The sequence below is a fragment of the Leptodactylus fuscus genome, chromosome 3, assembly GCF_031893055.1.
Source record: "Leptodactylus fuscus isolate aLepFus1 chromosome 3, aLepFus1.hap2, whole genome shotgun sequence".
NCBI lineage: Eukaryota > Metazoa > Chordata > Amphibia > Anura > Leptodactylidae > Leptodactylus > Leptodactylus fuscus.
In genome coordinates this window covers 168,922,065-168,947,614 of record NC_134267.1, presented here as the reverse complement: position 1 = coordinate 168,947,614, position 25,550 = coordinate 168,922,065, and the positions used below count along the sequence as shown (strand labels likewise).

Below are 25,550 nucleotides of genomic sequence, written 5' to 3'. Positions count from 1 at the left end.
CTGGGACTGCTTCCACCCCCCATGACACAATGTACATATTAGTATGGCAGATGACGTACAGGTGACCACTGAAGGGACAGCTGCAGAGCTTTGCCCCCACATTACCTGTCCTGGGCTCAGGCACGATGAGGCCTCTTCTCCCTGCTTCAGTCCCAGCTATGCTCCCCCTCCACTCCACTGTGGCTGCGTTCCGTCGCTATGGTTACCTATCGCGAGACCTGTCTCATCGCACGAGACTAACCTATCAAAGACTAAACTATGGAACTACGTCCCGTGTCACGTCCTACGTAGCTGAGGAATAGAGCGGAGCCACTAATCTGCATATCGTACGTTCAGAGAAGAATACACACAAAGCTAACGTAAACCAAATAGAACCCGATAACGGGACACATATAGCCGCCATATTTGATTATGGCAGAAGTGATTGGAGCCCTGTGAACCTAAGAATCCATAGGAATAGGCTCAGGGACAAGCCTCGCATTCACAGTAAAGAACGTGTCGGATATATCTGCCAGTCACATAGTGTTTATTGCACTCTCAATCTTCTTTGATCATTCTTTGGGTACTTTGTAATACGCTACAAAATACGCTTCATGACCGACTTAAAAATGGCCGGCCGTATAGCCTCCCGATAGATCACGTGACCTGAGATTGCCCTATCAGCGCTTGTAAGAGTTGGAGACCGTCACGATCCGCCCATTAGGCCATCCCTGCATAGCCACACCTCCCATAGACGTCTCTTTCCGTTGCTCCGCAACCTAGCCCCGCCTCCTCAAACCGCCTAGTAGTTGAGTAACCGTCAATTATTATCTTGCTCGTTCTAATTACCGTTATTACAGCGCCCGTGCTGGCGTCCTACGCTCATTACATCCCCTCAGGAGCCCCGCTGAATAGACGTCCTGCAGCGGCGTCACTAGCTTTCTGCCGCTTGTCTTCCTCTCTGGAAAATGGCAGCCGGCCCCATTTTTTTTTTTCAAATCTGAGTAGGCTCCCAGCATGCAGCGCGCGTTTGTAACGAACTTCGGTTCGAGTTTAGATTTTGGGCGCCATTTTCGAGTGGAGTAGCTGAGGCGCTAGCAGGCAAGGACTGAGCATCCCGCGGAAAAACAGGGAAAAAGCGCTCGGCAGCCCTCAAAAACACCTCGAAAAATCGGCAAAAAATTCAGGCGGGCTGCTGGTGAGCGGGCGGCAGCGCTGAGGCGGCTTTTCAGGTGATTTTCCTCACACTTTGTCTTTTTTTAATTTTAGCGGGATGAAGCTGAGAGAAGCCGGTGTGACAGGCGGAGGATGGGGGGAGTGTGTACACACACAGCTGTCATCCACACTCACACTCACGGCTCTTCTCCACTCACATCTATCTGCTGTATCCCGCTCCACGAGTCCTCCCTCCAGCCTGAGACACGGCTCATGGCGATACCTCTACGTTTAATTATTTCTGCGTTAGATGACAACTGGTGTCATTCATCTCACCATATAGCCTACCTGGTGCCGAGTATACTGTGCAGCACTGTATGGAGCTCTATGGAAAGGTCACTACATATAGCAGTATTTATCTATAATTGCACCTACACCAAACTTATTGGACTTGTTACACAGCGATCATCAATGGAAAGCACGGATGACACGGCTAACGCATAGTGTGATCCAAGTCTAAGCAATGCTCTCTGGCCGGATATATATAGTATATACTTCTATAGAGCCACCTTTCACTTGAGGGCAGTGAGTGCTGAGCCGATGTCAGTGATAACATGTGGAGGGCACAGGCTGCAGACCCCTGATGTGCTGGATTATACAGGGCTGTACACATGCTGCCTCTTCTCACTGGATTTGGTTTGTTTTTTTGGCCTCAGATCATCATCATCATGCCGCCTAAAAAGACTAAATCGTCCACGGCTGCAGCCAGGGAGCCCACAGCCATGGCTCTGGATGAGAGTGACACAGCCCTGCCTGCCCCTGAGGACGTCCAGGCGGACGGTGTGGAGTCGGCTACTCCAGGTATGGCTGCAACTGACAGGCACCCGATCATCTGGGCAGTGAGTGGATGCCCATCGTGTGCCAGGCAGACGTCGCACAGTGATCGCCGATCTGTTGGGGGTGCAGGCTCCGCGGCCCCCTCCTCCTGTGGCTGCGATGTTTGGGGGAGCTGGCGCTTTTCGTGCTGACTTGGGAGGGGGCGCCTTTGTGTGAGGAGCTGTGGGACAGTGACAGGCGCTTAACCCTTCCTGTGCCGGGGCACCGTGCTGGACGCGGCTGTCAACCATAGAAGTTGCAGCCTGCGGCTTTATCCTGTGTGTATTGTTCCAGGTGCTGCCGACTTGTAGCAGCTGCGATCTTACATGGGATTGGTCCATAGAACTTTTTCCCGTTATGTTGGCTGGTTGTGTGCCTACTATCTAGAAAAGGGTGTAAAATCCCAATAGGAGGGGTGTGGGCTGCGGGAGGAGGAAGGGCGTCTATCAAGATCCCAGAGCCTGTGGCACTACTCGGATGGGTACAACCTGTATCTGCCCTTGTCTTTTTAGGGCAGTTTATTCTTTTGCTGGAAGAATGCTTTTTTGTCATTTTAGAGACTCCTACCATGGTGCTGGATAATAGAAGTTTAGAGGAGATTCTGAGTAGCATCCCTCCTCCCCCACCTCCAGCAATGACCAATGAAGCTGGAGCTCCTCGTCTCATGATAACCCATATTGTAAACCAGAACTTCAAATCGTACGCAGGAGAACGCATTCTGGGGCCTTTCCATAAGGTAAGAGCTGTCCTAGAGCCTGATCCAGCAGCTCTTATATAAGATTACTGCTTATGTGGAGGCTGCTGCCCTGACAATGTAAACATCTGCATGTAATTCACTTTGTTTTATGCTGCTGTACTCCACAGTAGTTTTTTTGGCAGACTGAGTGATGACTTGGTTATAAAAAAAAAAAAAAGTGTAATGAGCGTAAGAGAATATCATATAATAAAGATGTGTATCATTGCTTACACTGTCGTTTTGTTTGCCCAGCGCTTTTCCTGTATTATTGGGCCCAATGGCAGTGGAAAATCCAATGTGATTGATTCGATGCTCTTTGTTTTTGGCTATCGAGCTCAAAAAATCCGATCCAAAAAGCTGTCGGTGTTGATCCATAATTCCGATGAACACAAAGATATTCAGAGTTGTACGGTGGAAGTGCATTTCCAGAAAATTATAGACAAGGTAAGGCTTCACCGGTTTCTTGGAATTGTCGATTTAGACATTTATGTAAATCTTGCACTTGTCATTATCTATTTTAGCGTGTCCAGATAGACAGACACCTTCTTTGTGGTGTAAGGCAACCATTTTTATTTTTTTCCCCCCTCTGTGCCCCGTCCCATTTTTTTTAAAAAGACATGGAAAAAAATATTTTTGGTTACAAAATGCGTGGCCGTTGTTTTTTAGCATGCTTCGGCATTCTATTTTTGTTCATATCTTGTCTGTCTTCTCCTCCCTGCTCTCGTTTTGTTTGTTTCCTGTTTGCATGCTGATCTTCTATTGTCCTATGCCTTTATAATACGAAGAAGTACTTCTATTTAGGCGCCCACCCTGGCATCCCCACTATCAGGGGGTAAATATATGGCTCTTCATTTGTTTCAGCTATCAGAATAAAGAGGTGTTAGTTGATAAGAGATGACGTCTTTCTCTATGCACTGAAGTTGTGTCATCTCTGCACATATGACATAAAGCTTTTATTAGGGTGTAATAAGAATCATCGCTGTCTAATGACAAGACTACCACTTACTGAGATTTTATTGTTCTCTATGACAGGAAGGAGATGATTTTGAAGTCCTTCCTAACAGCAACTTCTATGTGTCCAGAACTGCTTATAAAGATAACTCTTCAGTCTACCACATTAGTGGCAAAAAGAAATCCTTTAAGGATGTTGGGGTTTTACTCCGAAGTCACGGCATTGACTTGGATCACAACAGGTTTCTTATTCTACAGGTAATGTCAGAGGAATAATTTTGCATAGTCTGTGCATATTTCATGTGTCTTCTAATATGCGCTGGAGCACTTTTAGGTTTGATATTGTTTCTTCTTCAGGAGGGGAGAAGAGTCCTTGAAAAGCTGTAGCAGCACATCATGATTTGCATACTATACTAAAGATACTAATCATTATTTGCTGCTTCAGTATTTTATGGAAAGTGATCAGTGTCGTCAGAGTGTCAAGATGCCCGAGGAAGACAATGCAGCTGTATCTGTTCTGCTTTAGCAGCACGTAAATATTGGGTGCTAAAATAGTGGACCCCAATATTATTGTGCTGCTTTAGTGTGGCAAGAATTTGACATCATCTCTGAACGTTTGCTGGCTTCATTCACAGACCGAATGGTCAAGGCGATTAATAGGATTGGATTTTTTTTTTATTTTTTTTTCTAAAAATATATCTGTAAAAGTAGTCTGTGGGTTTTTTTTTTTTGTTTTTTTTTTTATTGATTGTGTTTAATATCTGGGGATGGGATGTTGGCATGACATAATACTTGTATGTGGGTTTTGTGTAATTATTATCAGCATTCAGGTTAAGGCTGTCACCCTTGACTTTTCTGCTATTGATATTTTCTATGTAAAATGATTTGTGCCAAGATGATATAGTGCCTGCTCTAAGTTTTGGTGCTTGGCTGTTAACTCTTTATACGCCACATGTTGGTTTTGTTTTTTGTCCAGTTGTAAAGCCATATTGCTTATTTTAGTTGTGTTCATGTGTTACAAATGAGTCTGTGTTGGTGTATTTAGTGAGTTGTCTTTGTTATATACGTTTCTATTGGTTTGCATTAGTTATTACTGTCAGATGTTTATGAGAAGCTTATAAAATAATCATTACAAACATATTTGACCTTTTCCTGGAAGTGTGATGTGTTTTTTTTTTGTTTTGTTTTGTTTGTTTTTTTTCTCACTATAAAAACAAAACGTGAAACTTTTTTTTTTTTTTTTTTAAACTGTTTAACTCCTATATTCTGTGTGGAACATTTTAATCCACCCCAATCAGGCTTTGCAAAAAAAAAAGTGATTATAGATATCTAAGATTGAGAACACAAACTGTTAATAAGTTTTTTTTTTGCCCTGCCTTGTTTTATTACTTTAGGGGAAAAAGATATAGTAAAAAAAAGTTTCAAATTACGTTGTGGGTGATCCTGGACTAAATATCTTTTGGTGCAGGGGGTACCTATCTGTATATAGATATAGAGATCCAGCCTATATTACTGATAACTAGACTATAGAACAGGGCTAGGAGGGCATGCCAGGTAACTAGGCCTATTGCAGATGCCAAAGAAAACTATTGGAATATATAAATCAGGCAACTACTGTTCTATGCCTATTAAGGTGTGTTGGGGGGGGGGGGTGACTGGTATGTGTTTACATACACATACAATATATATTCTGGATATATACATAGATATATGTATTTAGAGGTTTTTTTTTACTTGTTGGGTACAACTAATTTGGCAAAGTAGCGCACAAATATATATATATTAGCCCTGGCTATTTTGTGTGTTAAGTTTACAATTTTATTCCCCACATTCTGGAAATTTGAAGCATTAGACTTATTTCACACACACAGCATTTTCTGAAAAACATCAGATTTTTCTTGTGATTTCTGTTCTCAAAAAAGTTATATTGAGATGTTACTACAAAGTCTGTATAAATATATAACGCTACATGCAAAGTGTTTCGTTTATGGTGGAGGGTTTTTTGTTTTTGTTTTTTTTTTGGTAGGTGGCATTCTCCATTTCCCCCTTCCCCTGCACTTATGATCTAGGCCTTTATATTGGTCTTTGAAAAAACAAGAGAAAAACAGTTCAAAATTAAATAAGCACAAATACACCTCATACGCTTGTATATAAACCATTTAAAAACACCTGAATTGCAAAGCATTTTTTTGCAAGCATTTAAAAACTATTAGTGTCTGAAGAAGCCCCAAGAAAGTTTTTATGAAGTTTTCCTTTTTAAACTTTTCTTACTTTCCATAAACTTTCCTAATTGTGTTTATTCCTTTGCTTTGAAATCCACACATCCACATACAGCACTCACAGATGGGAATTCAATAGCATTTTGTTGTTTGTAGACTTTCTTTGGATGCGCATATCCTATCTATTCTAGTGATACTGACATACTTGGAAGAAGAATACAACACACTGTGAAACTATAGTATGACCCTTCTAGTAACTGAGAAGCCTTATTTTATGATCATCGCAACTACACCTTAGAAAAGGCAATTCAAAGTAAAATTGCCAAGTTGTCATGTCTGTCTGTATACTGTTCCTTAGCAGACAAATATAGTGTTAAACAAGTGAGGTTTTATTGGTGATAACACAGTGCTATACAGAAACTTTCAGATACCGCTGCTTTTCTTTGCTTGGTATTTAAAAAAAAAAAAAAAAAAAAATCCTGATTACATGATATCACCCAGAACTGATCTGCAGGTTAATGCTCATGTTCTGGAGCTGCTGAAAATACTACTTCCAACCCACAAGGCTTTATAACCGTAAAACACATTGTGCTTATAATAGTAATAATTGTCCAAGTCCAACCACTTGGTATACACTGCTGATGCCCAATTGTCACATGATGGGACTGAGGATTTCTATACTTGTAGTAATATATGGCACTGAGAAGAGATAACCACATCCAACCAGGCTGTTTGCTTTCATTTTGTAAACTGTACTAGAAAACTAATGTCTGCCTTCATTATCAGCCTTATTACCCCCCCTGAGTGTAGACTTTTATGTTCAGTGCCCCTCATTGTTGGGATTGCTTTCTGTTGCCTGTGTTTTTTCATGAATATTTTGACTGCTTTGCTAGGAGAATCTCTTTACATCATGTGTCTTATTAAGAATTGCTTCATTCGTGCTGCTTGTCTATTCTGCTACTCCTAGAAATTAACTTTCCTATTATAAAGTTACCTGAAGAGGAGAACCTTATGGGTGTAGTGTACTGGTTTAAGAGTGCTGTGCTCCCCCCCCCCCCCCTCTCTTAGTTGGCATGCACTGTATAAGTGGATGGTTGGGGGGGGGGTTCCCATGTGTTATGGTGCTTCATTTTATTTTTTTGGCTACTTATAGTCTTATTATGCATAAATGATGTATTGGTGACCTTTAGTTTGCTGTTAGTGACTTTAAATATGAGTTCTGAGTCCTTTCCATTGAATATCTTTTCCTCTGCGGAAATTGTGAAAATAAGTAAATGAAGTGTCTTGTGGTGTTTACAACTTCATTTGTGGTAACACTTTAATGAAAGTTGCACCTCTCTCACAGATGAATGAGGTTAACCTTAAGGGATTCAGGAAGTGGGTTAAGTGTTTTAGGTATGTTGGCCTTACCTCTGCTTTTTTTTTTTTTCTCCTTTTTCCACTTTCAATTTAATTTCTTTATCTACAACAACAGTCCTTCTCCATGCTCATAATCCCAATTATTCAGTGTAAATCTGTATAATCTGATAAACTGATCAGTCTAGACTTTCTCTGATCAATACTGTTTGCTTTTCTAATAATTTGCTTTAGGCCAGTTCCTTATTCAGTCATTTGGCCACCAGTCAGTCCTATGTCAATATGATTTTGGCCATTTGGCACCATAGATATTTTCATGTTGTCAAAATATAACTTCTAATGCCATAAAAGATTAATCTTTTGGATCAGTATTTAACCCCTTCCCGCCGATGGCACTTTTTGACTTCCTGACCAAGCTCGATTTTTCAAAACTGACATGTCACTTTATGTGGCAATAACTTTGGAACGCTTTAACTTACCAAAGTGATTTTAAGATTGTTTTTTCATAACACATTGTACTTCATGTTGGTGGTAAATTTTGGTTGATATGTTTTGTGTTTAATTATGAAAAAATTGGAAATTTGGTGGAAATTTTGAAAAATATGCATTTTATAAAGTTTGAAATGATGTACGTTACATACAGATAATCAGACCGCCAAAATTATATCATAAATCTCATGTTCCAGATCTCTGCTTTATGTCAGCATCAAACTTTAGGCGCTCTTTTAATTTTTACGGACATTATAAGATTTACAAGTGAAACAACAATATTCAAAATTTTCAAGAAATTTCCAAAACCCATTTTTTAAAGGGCCTAATCCAGTTATGAAGGCGTTTTGAAAGACCCTTGTATTAAAGCCCCCCCCCATAAATCACCCCATTTTCAAAACTGCACCCCTTAAATAAGCCAAAACAACATATACCTAGTAGTTTAACCCTATAAGTGCTTAACAGGAATTAATACAAAATGGAGGTGAAATTTTCAAATTTGAATTTATTTTACTAATATTTTCGTTTAGCCCTAGAATTTGCACATTCACAAGGGGTTAAAGGAGAAAACGCATCCCATAATTTGTTAGGCAAGTTCTCCCGACTACCATAGTACCCCACTTGTGGGTGTAAACTAATATATGGACGCACCGCGAGATGCAGAAGGGAAGGCGCGCCAAAGAGCTTTTAGAGGACAGATCTGGCTGTGATCAGTTTCAGCAGCCATGTCGCATTTACAAAGCCCTTGAGGTGTCAAAACAGTGGAGACCTCTAGAAAGTGACCCCATTTTGAAAACTGCACCCCTCAAAGAATTTATCAAGTGGTGTAGTGAGCATTAGAAACCCCGAAGTGAATGTGTAAGCTGTGCGGAGTAAATTGGGCACACCAAATCCTATTTTATTTTCCCACTAGCTCCTATGACACGGACGGGGAAGAGGGGCATTCTGGGGGATCAGCGCTGGTGTATTATCCCTCATAAGCTCTAAATATGGGGTGTCCCCTGAAAACGCTCGCACAGATTATACATTTCCTTCTAGTCGCAGCCACTTATGTCCTAATGATTTGGGGTTTTTGTCTTCACATTGTACAAGCTAGATTTTTATTTTTATTTTCTGGCAATGTGGCCATATGAGGGCTCGGTGTTTGCGGTATTAGATGTGCTTTTCAATGCCACCATTTTGGGACCTGTAACTTATTGACTACATTTTATTAACTCTTTCTGGGTGGGATGTAAAAGGAAACATCAATTCTGGCATTGCTTTTTAGCATTTATTTTTTTTCCCGTACAGCATAAGCAACATGTGACCTTTATTCTGCGGGTCGGTACGGTTACGGCGATACCTCATTTATATTATTTTTTAATGCTTTGCTATTTGTGCAGAATAAAATTCAATTTAAGGAAAAAAAATCATTATTTTTGCATCGCCATCTTCTGTAAGGCATAACATTTTTATTTTTCGCTAGACAGAGCTGGTTGAGGGCTTATTTTTTGCGGGAACACCTCTTCTTTTTATTGGTACCATTTTGGTTTTCATCTGACCATTTGATGAAAAGGTGGTGAATAATCATTATTTTGTGCGGTTTTCTACGTTTTTTTTTTTTTACGCCATTCGGGTTAAATAATTTTTTAATTTTATTGTTCAGGTTATTACGGACGCGGCGATACCAAATATGTAATTTTTTTTCTATTTTTCTTTATTTTACATAATAAAACATTTTATATGGGGAAAATGGGATTTTTGGGGCTTTATTTATTTCTATTTTATTTTAAACTTATTTAAACTTTTTTATTTTTACTTTTTTGTAACTTTTTTTTTTCTGTCCCCATGGGGAATTGAAGCAGTGATCGGCTGATCACTGCTTCAATACACATACGCTGCAATACACGTGTTACACGTGTATTGCATTGTATAGGAAGCTGTCAGCCTGTGTAGACGCACAGGCTGACAGCTTCATTTACGGCAGGATCAGCCAGGTGCGAGGAGGGGGTAAGTGAAGGGGCAGACCCGGGGTCACTGATGAGACCCCGGGCTGCCCCCTACGAACATCGGCACCCCCCGAAACCGGCGCGGGGGGTGCCGATCAGCAACATTTTGTAACGAAACCCCGGAGGTGCCGGTGGTCATGTTGAAAACTACAACGTTTGGGCCCACATATACAGCATATATTTTCGGTGTCAAAATTTCATTGTGAATCTGTAGGATAATTTGTGTTATATGCAGGTTTACCCCAGTATTCACCCCATGAATTGTAGTCTGCAGCATAAAATGACATGCTGTGAATTTACAACAAAAAAATTGGGTAGCTTAGTCTTGTGTTCTGGTAAATAAGACAATGGGGCTGATTTAATAAACTGAATGTATAATTCAGTCTGATCTACATGCTGTGTGTTGCTTTTATTGTGGGTTTTAGAAACTTTGTTCACCTGGTCCAACAATGGGGTGTGGTTTAAAGGGGTTTTCCCATGAACGCAACCCTGGCTACATTTTTAGACAGTTAAAAGTTAAGCATTTGTTGCACACATAAGTTATTAAAATTTTGCAGATATTTAAAGATTTTCTCTAACCTTAGTGGTAACAGGATTGGAATAGGTTGCCAATGGATCACGAATGTAGGAACTTTCTGTGGTCTGGCTCTTGTCAGAAACCTAGTCATGATTTCCTTAATGTGGCCAAGTTATCTTCTCATGCATGTAGTTCTCGTACCTGATAACCCGGCCACATTAAGGAAATCATGGCTGGGTTTATAACAAGTTCCAGGCCATAGACAGTTCCTGTTATTCATGGTAGTATCCATTGGCAACCAATCAAGACAAGACCGTCATCAATAAGATGGTTAGAGATGATCAGGATATATATATATATATATATATGTATGTATGTGAAAAAAAAATTCAATTGTCTATAAATTTTATACTAAACTTTGTTCCTTGGAAAACCTTTTGTATTTTGTTGTTACATGTCTTGTTCTTTTTTAGCTATTAATTGATTAATAAAAGGTTAAGGGTTTTTCCTATGAACATAATCCTATTTAAATTTGTAGTTTATTAAGCTTTAAAGTTGTAAAGATTTTTCTCTAACTATCTCTTATACTAGGTTCACAACTAGCATTTGAGTCTCTGCATGAGATTTCGTCCCCCATTCCGCTTAAGATCACTGGAGAGAGTCAGAAAACCCGCGGACCCCATTAGTAGTCTGTTGGTTTCTGTGGGTATACAGTTTTTAAGCAGATAGGGTTTCTGTCTTTTGGGTCTCCAAGCAGACCCCAAGGACGGACACCCAAACACTAGTGGGAACTTAGCGTTAGTGTTGACAATTTTTTGTCTTCATCAGTTGCTGATAGCTGCAACCATGAATGCAGGAACTTTCTATGGTCTGAGAATTATCAGAAACCCAGCCATGATTTCCTTATTGTGGACAGGTTATCATGCAGGGACCGTAAAGGCATCAGAGGATAAGTTAGCCACAATAAGGAGATCATGGCTTCTGTGATGTGCCAGTCGGTAGAAAGTTCCTGCTTTCATGGTCGTATCTATTGGCACCTGATCAAGACAACTGTCAGCACTAAAATGGTTAGAGAAATCTTTATAACTCAGCAAAAAAGTTTTTAACTTTAATTGTCTACAGTTTTAAATATGGTTAGGTTCATGGAGGGGAAAAAAAAATCCCTTTTACACATCAGTAGTTATTTATCCTTTTCATTATCTTGCTTGACCCTTTGCTGCACCCTTGTTTTGATGCTGCCAGAGCTTGCTGTAGGTGGTATTGCCACATAAAGAACTACGATTCCCATAATTCCTTTATCCTTTGAGGAACTGCTTTAATAAGAGTCAGTTCAAATGGTTGGCTGTGGGACATGTGACAACGAATCTACCCTGTCCTACAATCTCTCTGAAGAAGATTCCCTATGCAATAACTGTTCTGTTACAACGTGGGTTTTTTTTTTCCTCTTAAAAATTATAAATAAATTGTTGTGAACATTATTCTTTCTTGGCAGTCTGTCTTGCCACCCACAATTGGTAGTGCCTAGTTGTAAATTTATTTATAAGCCCAGCCTACAGTGAATTCTGCATTTGGTCGGTCCACAATGTGACACAATTTTATTTTACTTGTATTTTGGTTTCTAAACTTTTAGTCTGAGAAGCTGAAAGATGCCAAGGTGACTTTATATTTACTTTAAACTATGTAGGAATAGGCAACTTTCCTGATCTGATTTCCCTCCCCTCCCCCTTCTATTTATTTATTTTTAACACCCTTTTTTTCTCTCCAAACCCCCATAACCCCTCCCATTCACAGAGCCAAATCAGGGCTTGATTTTGTAAGAAAAACTGTTCATAATGGTGCCATTTAATATTCCATACAAATTACTGGGAACCAGGAATAAAATGCAGAATGGGGAATTGGGAATAAAACTATTTTGCAAGTGCGCTTTGTTTTTATGGCGTTCTCTGTCCGACTTTAATGATGTGCTACCTGTATTCTATGGGTCAGCATGATTCCTGGGATATTACATGTATATTTAATGCTTTAAACTCCTCCTCCCCCCCCCCCCCCAAAAAAAAAAAAAAAGAAAAAGCCAAATTTTTGCTTAGTCGCCATATTGACTCCTAGAACTTTCTTAAATTTATGCATATGGAATGAATAAAGAGTTTGGTTTGTTTGGATTTTTTTTTTTTTTTTTTTTTTTTCAATATCAGATCTAGTTTTTGGTTATATAATTTTGCGGAATGTCTGTTAGACTGATCTTTTTGCATCAAAAAAAAAAAAAATTGTCAGACACGAAACGAATTAAAGCATCAATTCGTGCCCCCCTTCTCTATGCAATTGTGTTCACAGTATGGGAAAAGTATTTTGTGACGTTTGTAAAAAGGCATTTTCAGACACAAAGATACCGTGTGTGTGTGTAATGAGTTGGGGTTTTTTTTGTTTTTTTTTTTGTTCTTATTTATGTATTTTATGGGTTGTAGGAAAAAAGGATGATTGAAATTTTTTTTTTTTTTTTTAATTACAAATTTTTATATATTAAGACCCCTAGAAAACATTAGAATGCTAAAGCATTGCAAAATACAACAACTTCTATTATAAGCTGCATAGAACAGCCTGTAATAGGAGGAATGATGAGACCAGTCTGAGAGCCTTCAATAGGTTCCGGACCTGCGATCCTCCCAAGCACTCCCGGGAAAATGGCATTGCGGCATTAGTATAATACAGCAGAGACCCAATGACTATGGTAGCTGTTCAGTTCCATGTTTAAAAACCCAATATCTGCTGTAATACTATGGCAAATGTCTGAAAGGGGTTAAAGAGGTTTTAAAAAGCGAATGAGAGCTCAACTAATTTGGTGTTAGAGCTATAAGCGCTTTTAGTGTTGATGCAGATTAGGGTATACTAGCCAAATGGGTGGTAACACTGGTATTTCTGTGGATGGGGATTGTGTTCTATATGTCGTGAGGTGTGTCATCCCACTTGGCTAATATACCCTGATATGCATCATTGCTGAAAGGACTTGTATCTTGAGAATGGATTTCTATGAACAAAATCCAATGAATATCCTTGGGCTTTCCAACCCTGCTGAACCTGCTTTGTTTAGCGTTTCTTGCTATAAGTTGTTCTGATATTGGGTTTTCTAGACTATAATGCTAGGACTACATGGTGACTTTTGCCCCAACCAAAAATCACTGGGTCACGCTGTGACTCCTTCACTTATGTATGTGAATGTAGTTGCATTGTGACATTCCTGACAATGCACCTCCCTAAGCTAACATTTGTGAAGGAGCCAGTGATCTTTGGTTGTGCCCAAAATAACCATGTAAATGGGCGCTGACTTTTATGCTATTTGGTCCGTTAGGCATTGCATATGCAATGTTGGCCTCAATGTGCTGCTATATGCTTAATATCTTAAAGCATAAAGAATTGAATTTTAACAGGTTTTTTTTGTGTTTTTCCTAGATTTAGCTGATATATATTGAGTTTTTTTTTTTTTTATCCCTTTACTCTTTCACTGAAACAACTGTAGGATAAGAGCAACAACATAAATAACGGAGTGATAAAAATGTAGTAGTAAAGACATGGCTGAGAGCAAAAGATTGCAGGAAATCAAACATACAGCATATTAAAACAGGAAAGCGTTATTAAAGGTATTGATGTACCCATCAATATTTGTAGGATCTACTCATTTTGGTGCACTCAAAAATACATGTGGTGTGTGGGTTTTTTGTGGTTGTTTTTTCTGTGTTTTGTTCTTGTATATGTTTGTGTATGTATATATATATATATATATATATATATATATATGTGTGTGTGTGTGTGTGTGTGTATATATATATATATATATATATATATATATATATATATATATATATATATATAAATATCACACACAGTATATGTGTGTGTAGTAGTCGCAACTGAGTTAGATGACTGGATTTATCCCTCCTCCCATGTATTGAAATTAAATACTCAGGTGGGAAAAGGAAGCTTGTCAGCATCTCTACTCCAAAGTAAAAAGTACACAATAGAGTGTATTTTTTTTTTTTCTTCTATGCTCTAGTTCGTCGGCTTGAATTTCTTGTCACTATTTGAATTAAACCTTTTGGGTTTTGCTACTTTACTTATTCCATTACTCCAGTGATTTTCAACCTTTTTTGAGCCGCGGCACACTTTTTACACTTAAAAAATCCCGGGGCACACCACCAACCAAAATGGCACAAAATGACACTAAAACAGTACATATTATACATATAGTTAATAATATAGATTCTAAATGGTTGATTCTTTGGTTGAAATAAACTGCCGCAAAATCTGCAACAAAAACGCTGCGTTTATGCAACGTGGGGCCTCAGCCTTACGCCTTCTGCATACAAGTGGCACGCATGTGGTTTTCACTGATATAAACATTAAAAATTAATTGACAGGGCCACAAATGCAGACAGATATAGGGTATGTATAGGACAGATATAGGGTAGGTATAGGACAGATATAGGACCTGTTCTATAATTTTCAGCTCTTCAATTTGACTCAGATACACAGCCACAAAAAGAATGGCTGTATATATGGGTCCTTAGAAATGTATAGGTCTGTACTCTTATCCACAGTTGTGTATAAAAAGTCTGGTCATGTATATTACAGGTTACAACTCAATATGCCTCATATTAATAGCAGTGAACCCCATCATGTCCCTCACATTAACCCCCTGTGTGCTTTACATAAGGGATACTGATATGTGAGACATATGGAGGTGATAATTAAGTAAATATCTTCATTATATAGTACCCCCATATGTCACACATGTTATTAACTCTTATGTGAGCCACACAGGAGTTAATATGAGGGACATGATGGGGTTAATTGCTATTAATGTGAGGCACATGGAGTTACTAAAACTAAAGTAATAACCCCAAATGCCTGACATTCATAAGAATAGTTACTAACCTGGTGTTTTCTTTTACTTTCACTTTGTTCAGCTTCCTCTCCTCCTCTCCTATTCAGGGCTGCAGACGGCAGGAGCTCCTCCTCACATGTAGCAGCAGGTCCCTTATCCTGTGCAGTGAGAGGCTCACCTCTGATTGGTGGGCAGGGAGAGAAGGGGGCGTGTCCTACACCTCAGCTCTAGCTAGCAGAGCAGTGAAGGGACGCTCCGTCTACATTTACACGGGGACTGGCTGCTGTGCCAGCAAAATAGGTCTCCCGTGCCAATCTTGGCATGCGTCTGGGGAACTTTCCCCGCGGCACACCCGACCATGTGTCACGGCACACTAGTGTGCCGCGGCACACTGGTTGAAAATCACTGCATTACTCCACAATATACAAACTTCGTTCTACTATTGGCGATTTAGGCGCGGCTGTGACAAGTTGTCACCCTCTAAGTTAAAGGCATGGGTAAGGTGATGGGGTATAAACAGACCATGTTAAATCTCTAAACCTCAGGGTAATGTAAATTATAAAAGATATGGGCAAATTAGGTTTTGTGTTTTAGTCTGTATTGATTATATAAAAATTCTCCCTTTTATGATACGGGGTCCCAGACGAATTTCTACTTATCTTTACTTTTGTCACTTTATTTTATTATTGTGTCAGGCAAAGGCCTTGGGGGTGGGGAAGGAAATCTTGTACAAAACGATAAGTAATGATCCTTCAAACAGCAGATATAGTGTGTGTATATGTATGTGTGTGTGTGTGTATATATATATATATCTATCTATCTATCTATCTATCTATCTATATATATATATATATATATATATATATATATATATATATATATAGGTTTTAGAGGAGGTGAATAGGGAGAGAAAAATTTTGAAGCGCAAAATGGTACAATATTTAATATATAGGAGTTGTAATTTTGCAACAGCTGCAAGGCCACATTGACAGGTGACCCTGCAGCTGTACGTGGATGCATAGAGCATTTTTTTCCGGGCTCAGATGTACTTTTTAGTTATACCATTTTGGGGAATGTCTATTGCTTAGATCACCATTTATTTAAATCAGAGGTAAAACGGTGAAAAAAAACCCGGCAGGTTTAGCACTTTTGATTTTGACGTTCACCGTACAGAAAAAATATTAGTAGACCGGGCATTTTCGGACACAGGGATTCCTAATGTGTATGTGTTTCACAATAATTTTCTACTTTTATATGTATTCTAGGCAAGGGAGGTGATTCAGAACTTTTTTTTTCTTTTTTTTTTTTATAACTATTTATTAGCCCCCTCTAGGGGACTTGAACCCGCAATCATTTGATTGCAAGTCCCGTAGACGGCAATACGAGTGTTTTGCCGTCTATGGGAGATTCTACACATTACTATTGCGGATGGTCATAGACTAGCCACAATAGTAATATAGCAGTGACAGGCCTGGGAGCCTTCAGTAGGCTCCCAGCTGTCACCAGAACAGGTCGGCTCCTGCGATATCGCCACACAGGAGCGGGCCTGCAACTTTACAGGTATGGGGCTGGTGGGGACTGGCGCCGGGGGGTATTTTACACTTTGGGGGGGGGGGAGGGGGGTGTTTAAGTTTTTATGCCCACAATTAGAATGCGGGCCTCCGCATATAGCGGAAACCCGGTTGCTATGGCGACCGCTGTTACAGACTCTGCAACCGCTGTAATAGAACGACGGATGCTGGGGAGAGTTTTAGACGTCGACACAGGTGCCAGGGCCTGCGGCATCACTACACTCCTGTCCTGCAGGAAGCCAGCAGCAGCATGGCGATGTTGCAATTCCACTCCTCCACATTCGGACTGTAAGATGCACCCTCATTTTCTCCCCAAATTTGGGGGGGGGAAAGTGCGCCTTATAGTCCGAAAAATACGGTATATGTATATATATAAAAAAAAAATATATTTTTCTTCTTCCTTCTTATTTTTCTTAAAGATTTAGGGTATATTCAGATTGTGCAGTTAAAAACCATGTTAAACAGATGTTGTTTTACTGCACTTATGAATGTGGTTTCTACAGGTCAAATGTGAAGGGCAAAAAAAATAAATCACAAAGTAAAACTGAAGCAACTTGCATCTGAATTTACCCTTAGTCTGTTGACATTTCTCTGATCATTTACACTCATCCATTGCTGCTACCATAAAGCACAGACACGTCTGCAGTACAGACCATATAAAAAGTGACAGTATCTAATATGGACGTTTGCTTTTAATCATAATAGAACAATAATTAAAGGAACTAAAATTAAATATTTGATTATTTCCCTTTTTAAATAAAATTCTTGATGTTCTTTCCAGCAATTCCTTGGGAAAACGTGTAAATATGCATCTTGCTTGGTGTTTATATCGGGATTTGTGTTGGGGAACTACACTGTACTTTGTTTTTAGAACTGTGCTCAATATTCAGGTTACTCGGAATGTAGTGTCAAGTAAGTTTGCAAAGCACAAAAAGATTGCATCAGAATTGGCTTGTAATGAAACTGGGCCCAGTGTGTGTCCTTGGGAAATTAGATTGTAAGCACCATTAGGAACAAAGACTGATGTGATCAATCTCTGTACAGTACTACAAGTTGTGTGTTGCTGTGTAAACCAAATATAATCATTTTTGTTTTTTTAATTTTGTACTTCAGTTCATATACCTCTTCCTTCATGTTAATCTGATAGGGTGAAGTTGAACAAATTGCAATGATGAAACCAAAAGGACAAACTGAGCATGATGAAGGTATGCTGGAATATTTAGAAGACATTATTGGCTCAGAGAGGTTAAAGGAGCCAATTGAACTTCTTTGTCGCAGAGTAGAAGCCTTAAATCAGCAGAGAGGGGAAAAGGTAAGTCCTTGGTTTCTCTACTAAAACCAGCTTTGTTACTCTACTGTACTGATCTCAGTTATACTTAGAAATGCAATGCGCCTGTGAACCCTTCAGAAATTGGCCTTGGGGCAACACGGTGGCTCAGTGGTTAGCACTGCAGCCTTGCAGCACTTGAGTCCTGGGTTCGAATCCCGCCAGGAACAACATCTGCAAGGAGTTTGTATGTTCTCCCTGTGTTTGAGTGGATTTCCTCCCATTCTACAAAGACATACTGATAGGAAAAAAAAAATACATTATGATCCCTATGTGGGGCTCACAATCTAAATTAAAAAAGAAAGAAATTGGCCTTATTTTGCAGTTGAAAATTTTTGCAATCTATGTGCCAGACTTTTATCTTTTACAAGACCTATATCTATATGAACTAATGGAAATGGCTGCAATATAGAAACACATGCTATGCTCTTGGGTGGAAATCCAGGGTAAAAAGATCTTTAGATAAAATAGCTGCTTAAACACTGAATTCTATAAGCAGAAAATACTGTTTTTATAGCTACATTTTTGTCTCCTTCTGAAAAGCTCAATAGAGTGAAACTAGTAGAAAAAGAAAAGGATGCATTAGAAGGCGAGAAAAATAAAGCCATTGAATTTCTTACTTTGGAGAATGAAGCCTTCAAAAAGAAGAATCAGATCTGCCAGTATTACATGTAAGTGACATAATAGATTATAAGAAAATAAAACCTGGGCCATTGTGGTTCATACTTAAAACTGACTTGCCACAACTTCTAAAATGTCTGTTTTAGTAAACTCCTGCATGCCCATGAAATATGAGAAAGTATGTTCCAGAATATCATATGTGCATTGTGTCATTCCTTGCAGAAATAGATCAATATATTGACAGCTGACTGTTGCCTTACCCTTGTAAGGGGAGTTTCTTTATATAGTCGCATAATGTCACTTTAATGTTGTCAGATTATGGAAAATCCATAATTTAAGGGTGCACACTGCAAATTGTGAGAACTGCATATGTGGACCAAAATGGTTGTTGGTAATACTGACTTCTCACAGTATGCACAGTGTCTGTAGATGGCCAGACCATCTTTTCTTTGACAAAGTAACAGATTTTCAGTTCCGCTGTACATTATACATACTGGCTGCCTCCTCTAAGTTCAAGAAGAGCATTTCCCTAGAACATCTCATCACACTACTTCTTCCCTCCCCCTTCCCTTTTTCTTTGTCTTTGCAAACTGCAGAGTAGAATCCCTTGAAAACGATGAGGAAAACTTCAGGTGGCTTTCATGTGGAGTCATGCGCAGGATGTGCCATGAAATCTACATGAAAATTCCACCATTTGATCACTACTATTACATTTCTCCATGTATAATGTGAAAGGGGACCAAAGTGACTGTGGTATTAAAGGGGTTTTCCCATCTTGGGATTTAACTTGTTACCCTATCTCTACTCCCCTCAACTTCCTGGTTTTATTAGCGTGTTAGGCAGGCCAGTCTCTGAGATGGATAGTTTGCTTGTTCTAAACTGGTTATCTCTGAACTTGAATAGAGGTAATGGAGGTACCTATCAACCAACTGTTTGAGGCCTTATCAGGGCTCAGTAGCAGAGAGCACTTTACAGAGAAAGACAATAGAGTATAGGTGGTCAGGAACAGGGATTGAACCGTTATCCTTTCCAGAGAGGTGATCTGGCACTGAGAAATGAGCTGTAAGCACAGAGAAGATTATAGATAAGGCAATGTATTGGGTAAAACACTTCAGTTGGGTCAAAGGGGTTGTGTGGGATAAAATACTAATTAACCCCTAAAGTGTACCCCCCTCCCCCTGTCTAATTTACTTGTATTAAAAATAATGTATAATTACCCATACTTTCTGATAATCCAGTTCGAAATGGAAGGTCACCAGTATTTTACTGGCACTCCATCTCTACTGCACAGGCCTCACAGGTACTTCTGGTCTGTGCACAGCCACTCCAGCCTGCGTACAGTGAAAGAGAAAGGAGGCGCTGTCTCCTAAAGCGGAAGATAGGTAAGTATAATACAGCGGGGGGCTTAGTAGTGGCTAAGATAGTTTAGCTTGGGAGATAGGGGGGTGTAACGGAGTGAGAGTTGGGAGGAGCAATAACTGTTGAGGTAGGGTGAAAACTACACCTGAAACTACATAGGAGGAAGCTAACACCCTGTAAACAAATGCAGTAGATGTCAGGAGCTCCAACAGAAACCTAGAAATCCCTCCAAACATTGCTGAAAGTATATGGGTGTACTTTTAACCCATTAATAGCACTAATAGACCCTTTTTAAAAATAAAATAAAAAATTGCTTGGAAAACCCCATTTAGGCTAAGATCCCACGTTGCTCAAAAAAACGCAACAAAATAAGATGCGTTTCTGCATTATGAGGGCCTTAGCCTTGAGCTGCAAGTTTAAATATGATCCTACGGGTGGAAATAACCCTTCTAAGGGATTAGACTTGTTTAGAGTTTTTGTCTTATATTTTGCAATATTTTTAAGTCATTGCAGCGTTGTGACCAATAACTTAACTTTTTTTTTGTTGTTGTTTGCCAGACATGATTTACAGAAACGTACTCAGGATATGGAAGCTCAAAAAGAGAAAATTCAAGTAGACACTAAAGAAATCAATGAAAAAAGTGCTTCACTCTCTGAAGAAATGAAAGAGAAGAATAAAGCTTTGAAAGATGTTGAAAAGTAAAACTTTATTTCGTTTGTTTGGCTTATGTATGATACTGCAATTATTATTTGATTAATTTTTGGGTTTATTTCCTCATGAAGGCAAATAAATAAAATCACCAAGTTTATTGAGGAGAATAGGGAAAAATTTACTCAGTTGGATTTGCAAGATGTTGATGTACGTGAAAAGCTGAAGCATGCTAAGAGCAAAGTGAAAAAGCTACAGAAGCAGCTTCAAAAAGACAAGGAAAAGGTAATGTTTAACTAAACTCTGGATTTCACTTATCCCTCCATGGCATATGGGCTTAACCATTCTCCAAAAAGATGTTCTAGATTGTAACGGCAATTCAATTGGGAGATAAAGAATGAGGGTCTTCCTTTTCATATAGGACTGTAAATGAAATTAATAAATTGTTTTCTTCAGGTGGAGGAATTAAGAGGTGTCCCTGCTAACAGCCAGAAGATCATTGAGGAGGCAAGCAAAAATAAAGAAGTTCTTGAAAAGCAGAAAGAAAAGGAGGAGGAAAAGCTGAAGCAAGTTATGGATAGTCTTAAAAAAGAAACCCAAGGTTTACAAGAGGAAAAGGAGGTTTGTAACTTTTTTTTTTTCTTAATATTTTTACCTAGGCGATATGTTCCAAAAAAGTAAAAAATTGGCAATGCAAATGGTATTCACATATGGTTATAGGATTCAAGTAGCCAATGTACCTGAAAAGATCTATGAGAATTCTTATTGTCTAGAAAAATTGAACTTACTTCTACAGTAATGTCTACACTTATGTTATAACGTAATAAGTGTTCATTAGCAGCAATGTAACAGCTTGGTCAGGATTTGATTATTTCTAAGGGCTCGTTCACATCTGTGCCTGTACTCCGTTCTGCAGGTTTCCGTTTCCTGCATAAAACAGGGGCAGGAGACGGAAACATGTCGGCATGTTTCAAGCCCATTCATTTGAATGGGCTTGAAAAGTCTCCGTCCCTGTGCGCCGGTGAGCGTTTTATGCTCTCCACGGCGAAACCGTTTGTTTTTTTTAAAACCGGACACAGTCTCGGACATGCAGTACTCTGTGTCCGGTTTATAAAAAAAAAAAATGTTTAGCTGCGGAGCGCATAAAACTCTCCCCGGCTCTCACGGCCGGATTCGGCATGACAGGTTTCCGTCTTCTGCGTGCAGAAGACGGAAACCTGAAAACTGAGATGGAACGCTGGTGTGAACCCAGTGTGAGTGGTGTAAACCTATTTAAATGTTAAAGGGATTCTATCATTTAGTAAAGTGATTCTGAAGTAAACTTATGCATGAATAGCCTCTAAAAAGACCCCACACACACAAACACACCGTAGGAAAAAACGGGTAAATAATATATGCAAATGAGGCTCACCGAGCACCCTGGGTGTTCCCTAGGGCCAGCGAGCACCCCCCGCATCATACCTCTGAAACGCCCTCCTTTGCTTGTACTCTGAAAGACCTCCTCCTCAACACGTCCTGACTGCCTATATCTACTGTAGTCTCGCAGATTCTCTGCTTACATATGTATTTTTATATAGTTCTTTGTCAAGATCAGAACTCAACTTCATTAACAGACTTCTGTACACTGCTGCAGTGTGATATATTATTGCTAAAGACAAGCAAAAACACTGAAGAGTTATGGGAAAAACATTTTCCTCACCAGAGATACACTAAAGACACTTATTGTCTCTCTGATTCATTCTCGCCTTGACTACTGTAACTCCTTACTAATCGGTCTTCCCCTCACTAAACTCTCCCCTCTACAATCTATTCTGAATGCAGCGGCCAGGCTCATCTATCAGGCTAGACGCTACAGCAATGCCTCCGGTCTGTGCCAGTCACTACATTGGCTGCCTATTCATTATAGAATAAAATATAAAGTTATCACCCTCATCCACAAGGCTCTCCATAATGCTGCACCTCCCTACATTTCCTCCCTCATCTCTGTCTACCGCCTAACCCGTGTTCTCCGTTCACTCAATGACCTAACACTTACATCTTCTATTATCAGAAGCTCCCACGCTCGTATACAAGACTTCTCCCGAGCTGCACCACTTCTCTGGAATGCTCTACCCCAGACAATCAGATCAACTCCCAATTTCTACAGTTTCAAACGCAAACTAAAGACACATCTTTTCAGACAGGCCTATCACAATTTCTAACGTAAACCCTTCCGTGCTATAATTAGAATCCCCAAAATGTAACCTTCCTCTGTCCCCGCTCCCACATTACCCCACATGATATGATGTCTTTTCAGGCTAACTTTATTTGTCCAAGCTCCATCCACATGTTACAGGACACTACTAGTGATGGCTCATAAGGTTTTGTTTGTGTAATGACAGTCACCTTTATTACAAAATTGTCTGAATACTGTATAAGCAATGCTGCCCCTGCTACCTCTTGTGTCACCCCCTCTATCTCATAGATTGTAAGCTCTTGCGAGCAGGGCCCTCAGTCCCATTGTGTGAAATGAAGTTCTTTGTTATGTATCTGTCTGTATTTGAACCCTACAAATTGTACAGCGCTGCGGAATATGTTGGCGCTATATAAATTTTATTATTTTTCTATGGTTTTTGTTGTCTTCTGTGATAAGAGATCATTCTGCAGAAGTTCAACCAATCTGCTACATCTCTATCACCATGTTCAGTTTATTTCTGGTCTGTTAAATGTTATGTCCTCCTGCTCCATAAAAGCTGGTCTGCATTAAAGCACTTGCCTATGTATGCTTTATTGTCTGTAGATTATTAAATTAAAAGATTCATTAATATTTAGATTTTTTTGTGTTGGTCAGTTTTTCAGTACATTGTACGGCTCCATTCACATCACGTCTTTTACATCCGTTTAGCAGATACAAAAACATATACCCGGATCTCTCTGTAAATGAATAGCCATCTATTTGCTGCAGATTTTTGGATTTGTTAAATGGATGCAAAAAATGTGATGTAAATAGACCGTAACATTGCATTGTTTAATGGTTTAGTATTCTATATGTTTAGGAAGAGCTAGTTTCCTTGTAGAAGATTGTAGGGTATCCTTTATGTAATATACAAACTTGTATTAAAATTGCTCTACTCTGTATCAATCTGCAATTAGGTAAAAGAGAAAGAACTGATGGAGTTGAACAAGAGTGTGAATGAAACCCGTTCAAAGATGGACGTGGCACAATCTGAGCTTGACATTTATTTGAGTCGTCATAATACAGCATTGTCCCAGCTCAATAAAGCTAAGGAAGCATTAAACACGACTGCAACTACACTGAAGGAGAGAAAAACTGCAGTAAAAGAATTGGAGGTGAAGCTGCCAAAGTCGGAGGAAGACCTTAAAAAGGTTTGTTTTTATTTTTTTGCTAACTGTCAAGGAAGGTTCTGATAATGTTAGGGCTTCTGTTGAGTGATTATCCTCTGATGTTTCTCACTGAGTTTAAGTGATTAGGTTTTCTGGTGCAGTTTTCTGAAGCCAAAGCAATGTGCGGGTTTTTGGTTTTTTTTTCATAAATCCACTCCAAATTATGGCATAAAAATGCTCTAAAATCCTGGATGTAGAAATGTATCCTAATGCTTAGAGGGTCTGTTATAAAGTACAAACTGCTAAATGACATGCCTCGTTTCTTGCTGTGCCCTTTATTAATTTGGCTTTTTATTTTTTAACCCCTTCCTGCCAACGACTTTTTTTTTTTTTTTTTTTTTTTTTTTTTTTTTTTTTAACTTTCTGCTCTCAGCCATATGAGGGCTTAATGTTTGCGGGACAAATTTTTCTTCATGATGCCGCTGTTATTTATTCTGTACAATATACTGGGAAACTGGAAAAAAAAAAAATCAATTCAGAATGGGGTGGATTTGTAGATAAAGTGCATTTGTACAACTTTCTTACGAGCTTCATTTTTACGGCATTCACTATGCAGCTAAAATGAGATGTCACCTGTATTCTATGTTTCGGTACGATTCCGAGGATGGTTTTATTTACATTTTAACCCCTTAACCACTTCAGTACCGGGCCAATTCATTTTCGGTTTATTTTGTATGTGCAGTTTTGAGGGCTGTAAAATTTTTCTCATAAGTCTCATTCAACTAATTTCTGCATCTTTTTTTCGTGGACACATAGGGCTTTATTTTTATGTTTTTTTTTTATTTTCGAATATATTTAAAAAAAAAAAAAAAAAAAAAATTATATCCGGGAATATATAAACAAAATAGGAGGGAAATCGTGTCTGCTTTTCACTTTTCTTTTTTTTTTATTTATTTATTTTTTTATTTAATAACACAATGTGCTACTGAAAAACTTTATAAAATAGTTTTCCCTCTCCATTACGTAAATTATTTTATATGGTGTTGTCAGGGGTGGGGTATTTAATAACCTTTAATAATGGCATTTTATTGGCGCATTATTTTACTTTTTTTAATTTACTTTTTTTTTTTTGTAATTTTTTTGGATATATATATATATATATATATATATATATATATATATATATATATATATATATATATATATATATATATATATATATATATATACACACTTTTTTTTTTTTTTTTTTTTTTCTTTTTCCAGATGGTGTACCCATAAGGTCGTAAGAGACCTTTGGGGACATCTGATCACTTTTTTTTCTTTGTTAGGGTGGCTGGTTTCCCCTGCAACTGGGGCTGGTACATTTAGCCCCAGTTGTAGGAGGAATCCAGCCTCCTGCACGTTGTATACACAGTATACAGAGTTGATCTGGGTCCTGTAGTTACAGCCGGCTCCCAGTGAAAGCAGCTGCACGATCTTGTGCAATAGCTGTGTTCTGTCAGGACGTACCGGCACGTACCTGGACGTATAGTGGTCCGGAAGTGGTTAACAAGA

At 38.9% G+C, this 25,550-nt stretch overlaps 1 protein-coding gene across 1 annotated transcript in view; it reads left to right on the top strand.

Annotated features, from left to right (window-relative positions):
- Positions 1-1,064: 1,064 nt before the first annotated feature.
- The window catches only part of SMC4 (structural maintenance of chromosomes 4), a 39,738-nt gene continuing 15,252 nt past the window's right edge, over positions 1,065-25,550 (top strand). The window contains exons 1-11 of the mRNA XM_075268729.1: positions 1,065-1,211; positions 1,851-1,995; positions 2,568-2,746; positions 2,999-3,190; positions 3,779-3,955; positions 17,861-18,025; positions 18,584-18,711; positions 20,579-20,719; positions 20,804-20,954; positions 21,126-21,290; positions 23,802-24,035. Coding sequence (XP_075124830.1) covers positions 1,863-1,995; positions 2,568-2,746; positions 2,999-3,190; positions 3,779-3,955; positions 17,861-18,025; positions 18,584-18,711; positions 20,579-20,719; positions 20,804-20,954; positions 21,126-21,290; positions 23,802-24,035 — 1,665 coding nt within the window. The 5' untranslated portion in view covers positions 1,065-1,211; positions 1,851-1,862. The remainder of the gene's footprint in view (positions 1,212-1,850; positions 1,996-2,567; positions 2,747-2,998; positions 3,191-3,778; positions 3,956-17,860; positions 18,026-18,583; positions 18,712-20,578; positions 20,720-20,803; positions 20,955-21,125; positions 21,291-23,801; positions 24,036-25,550) is intronic.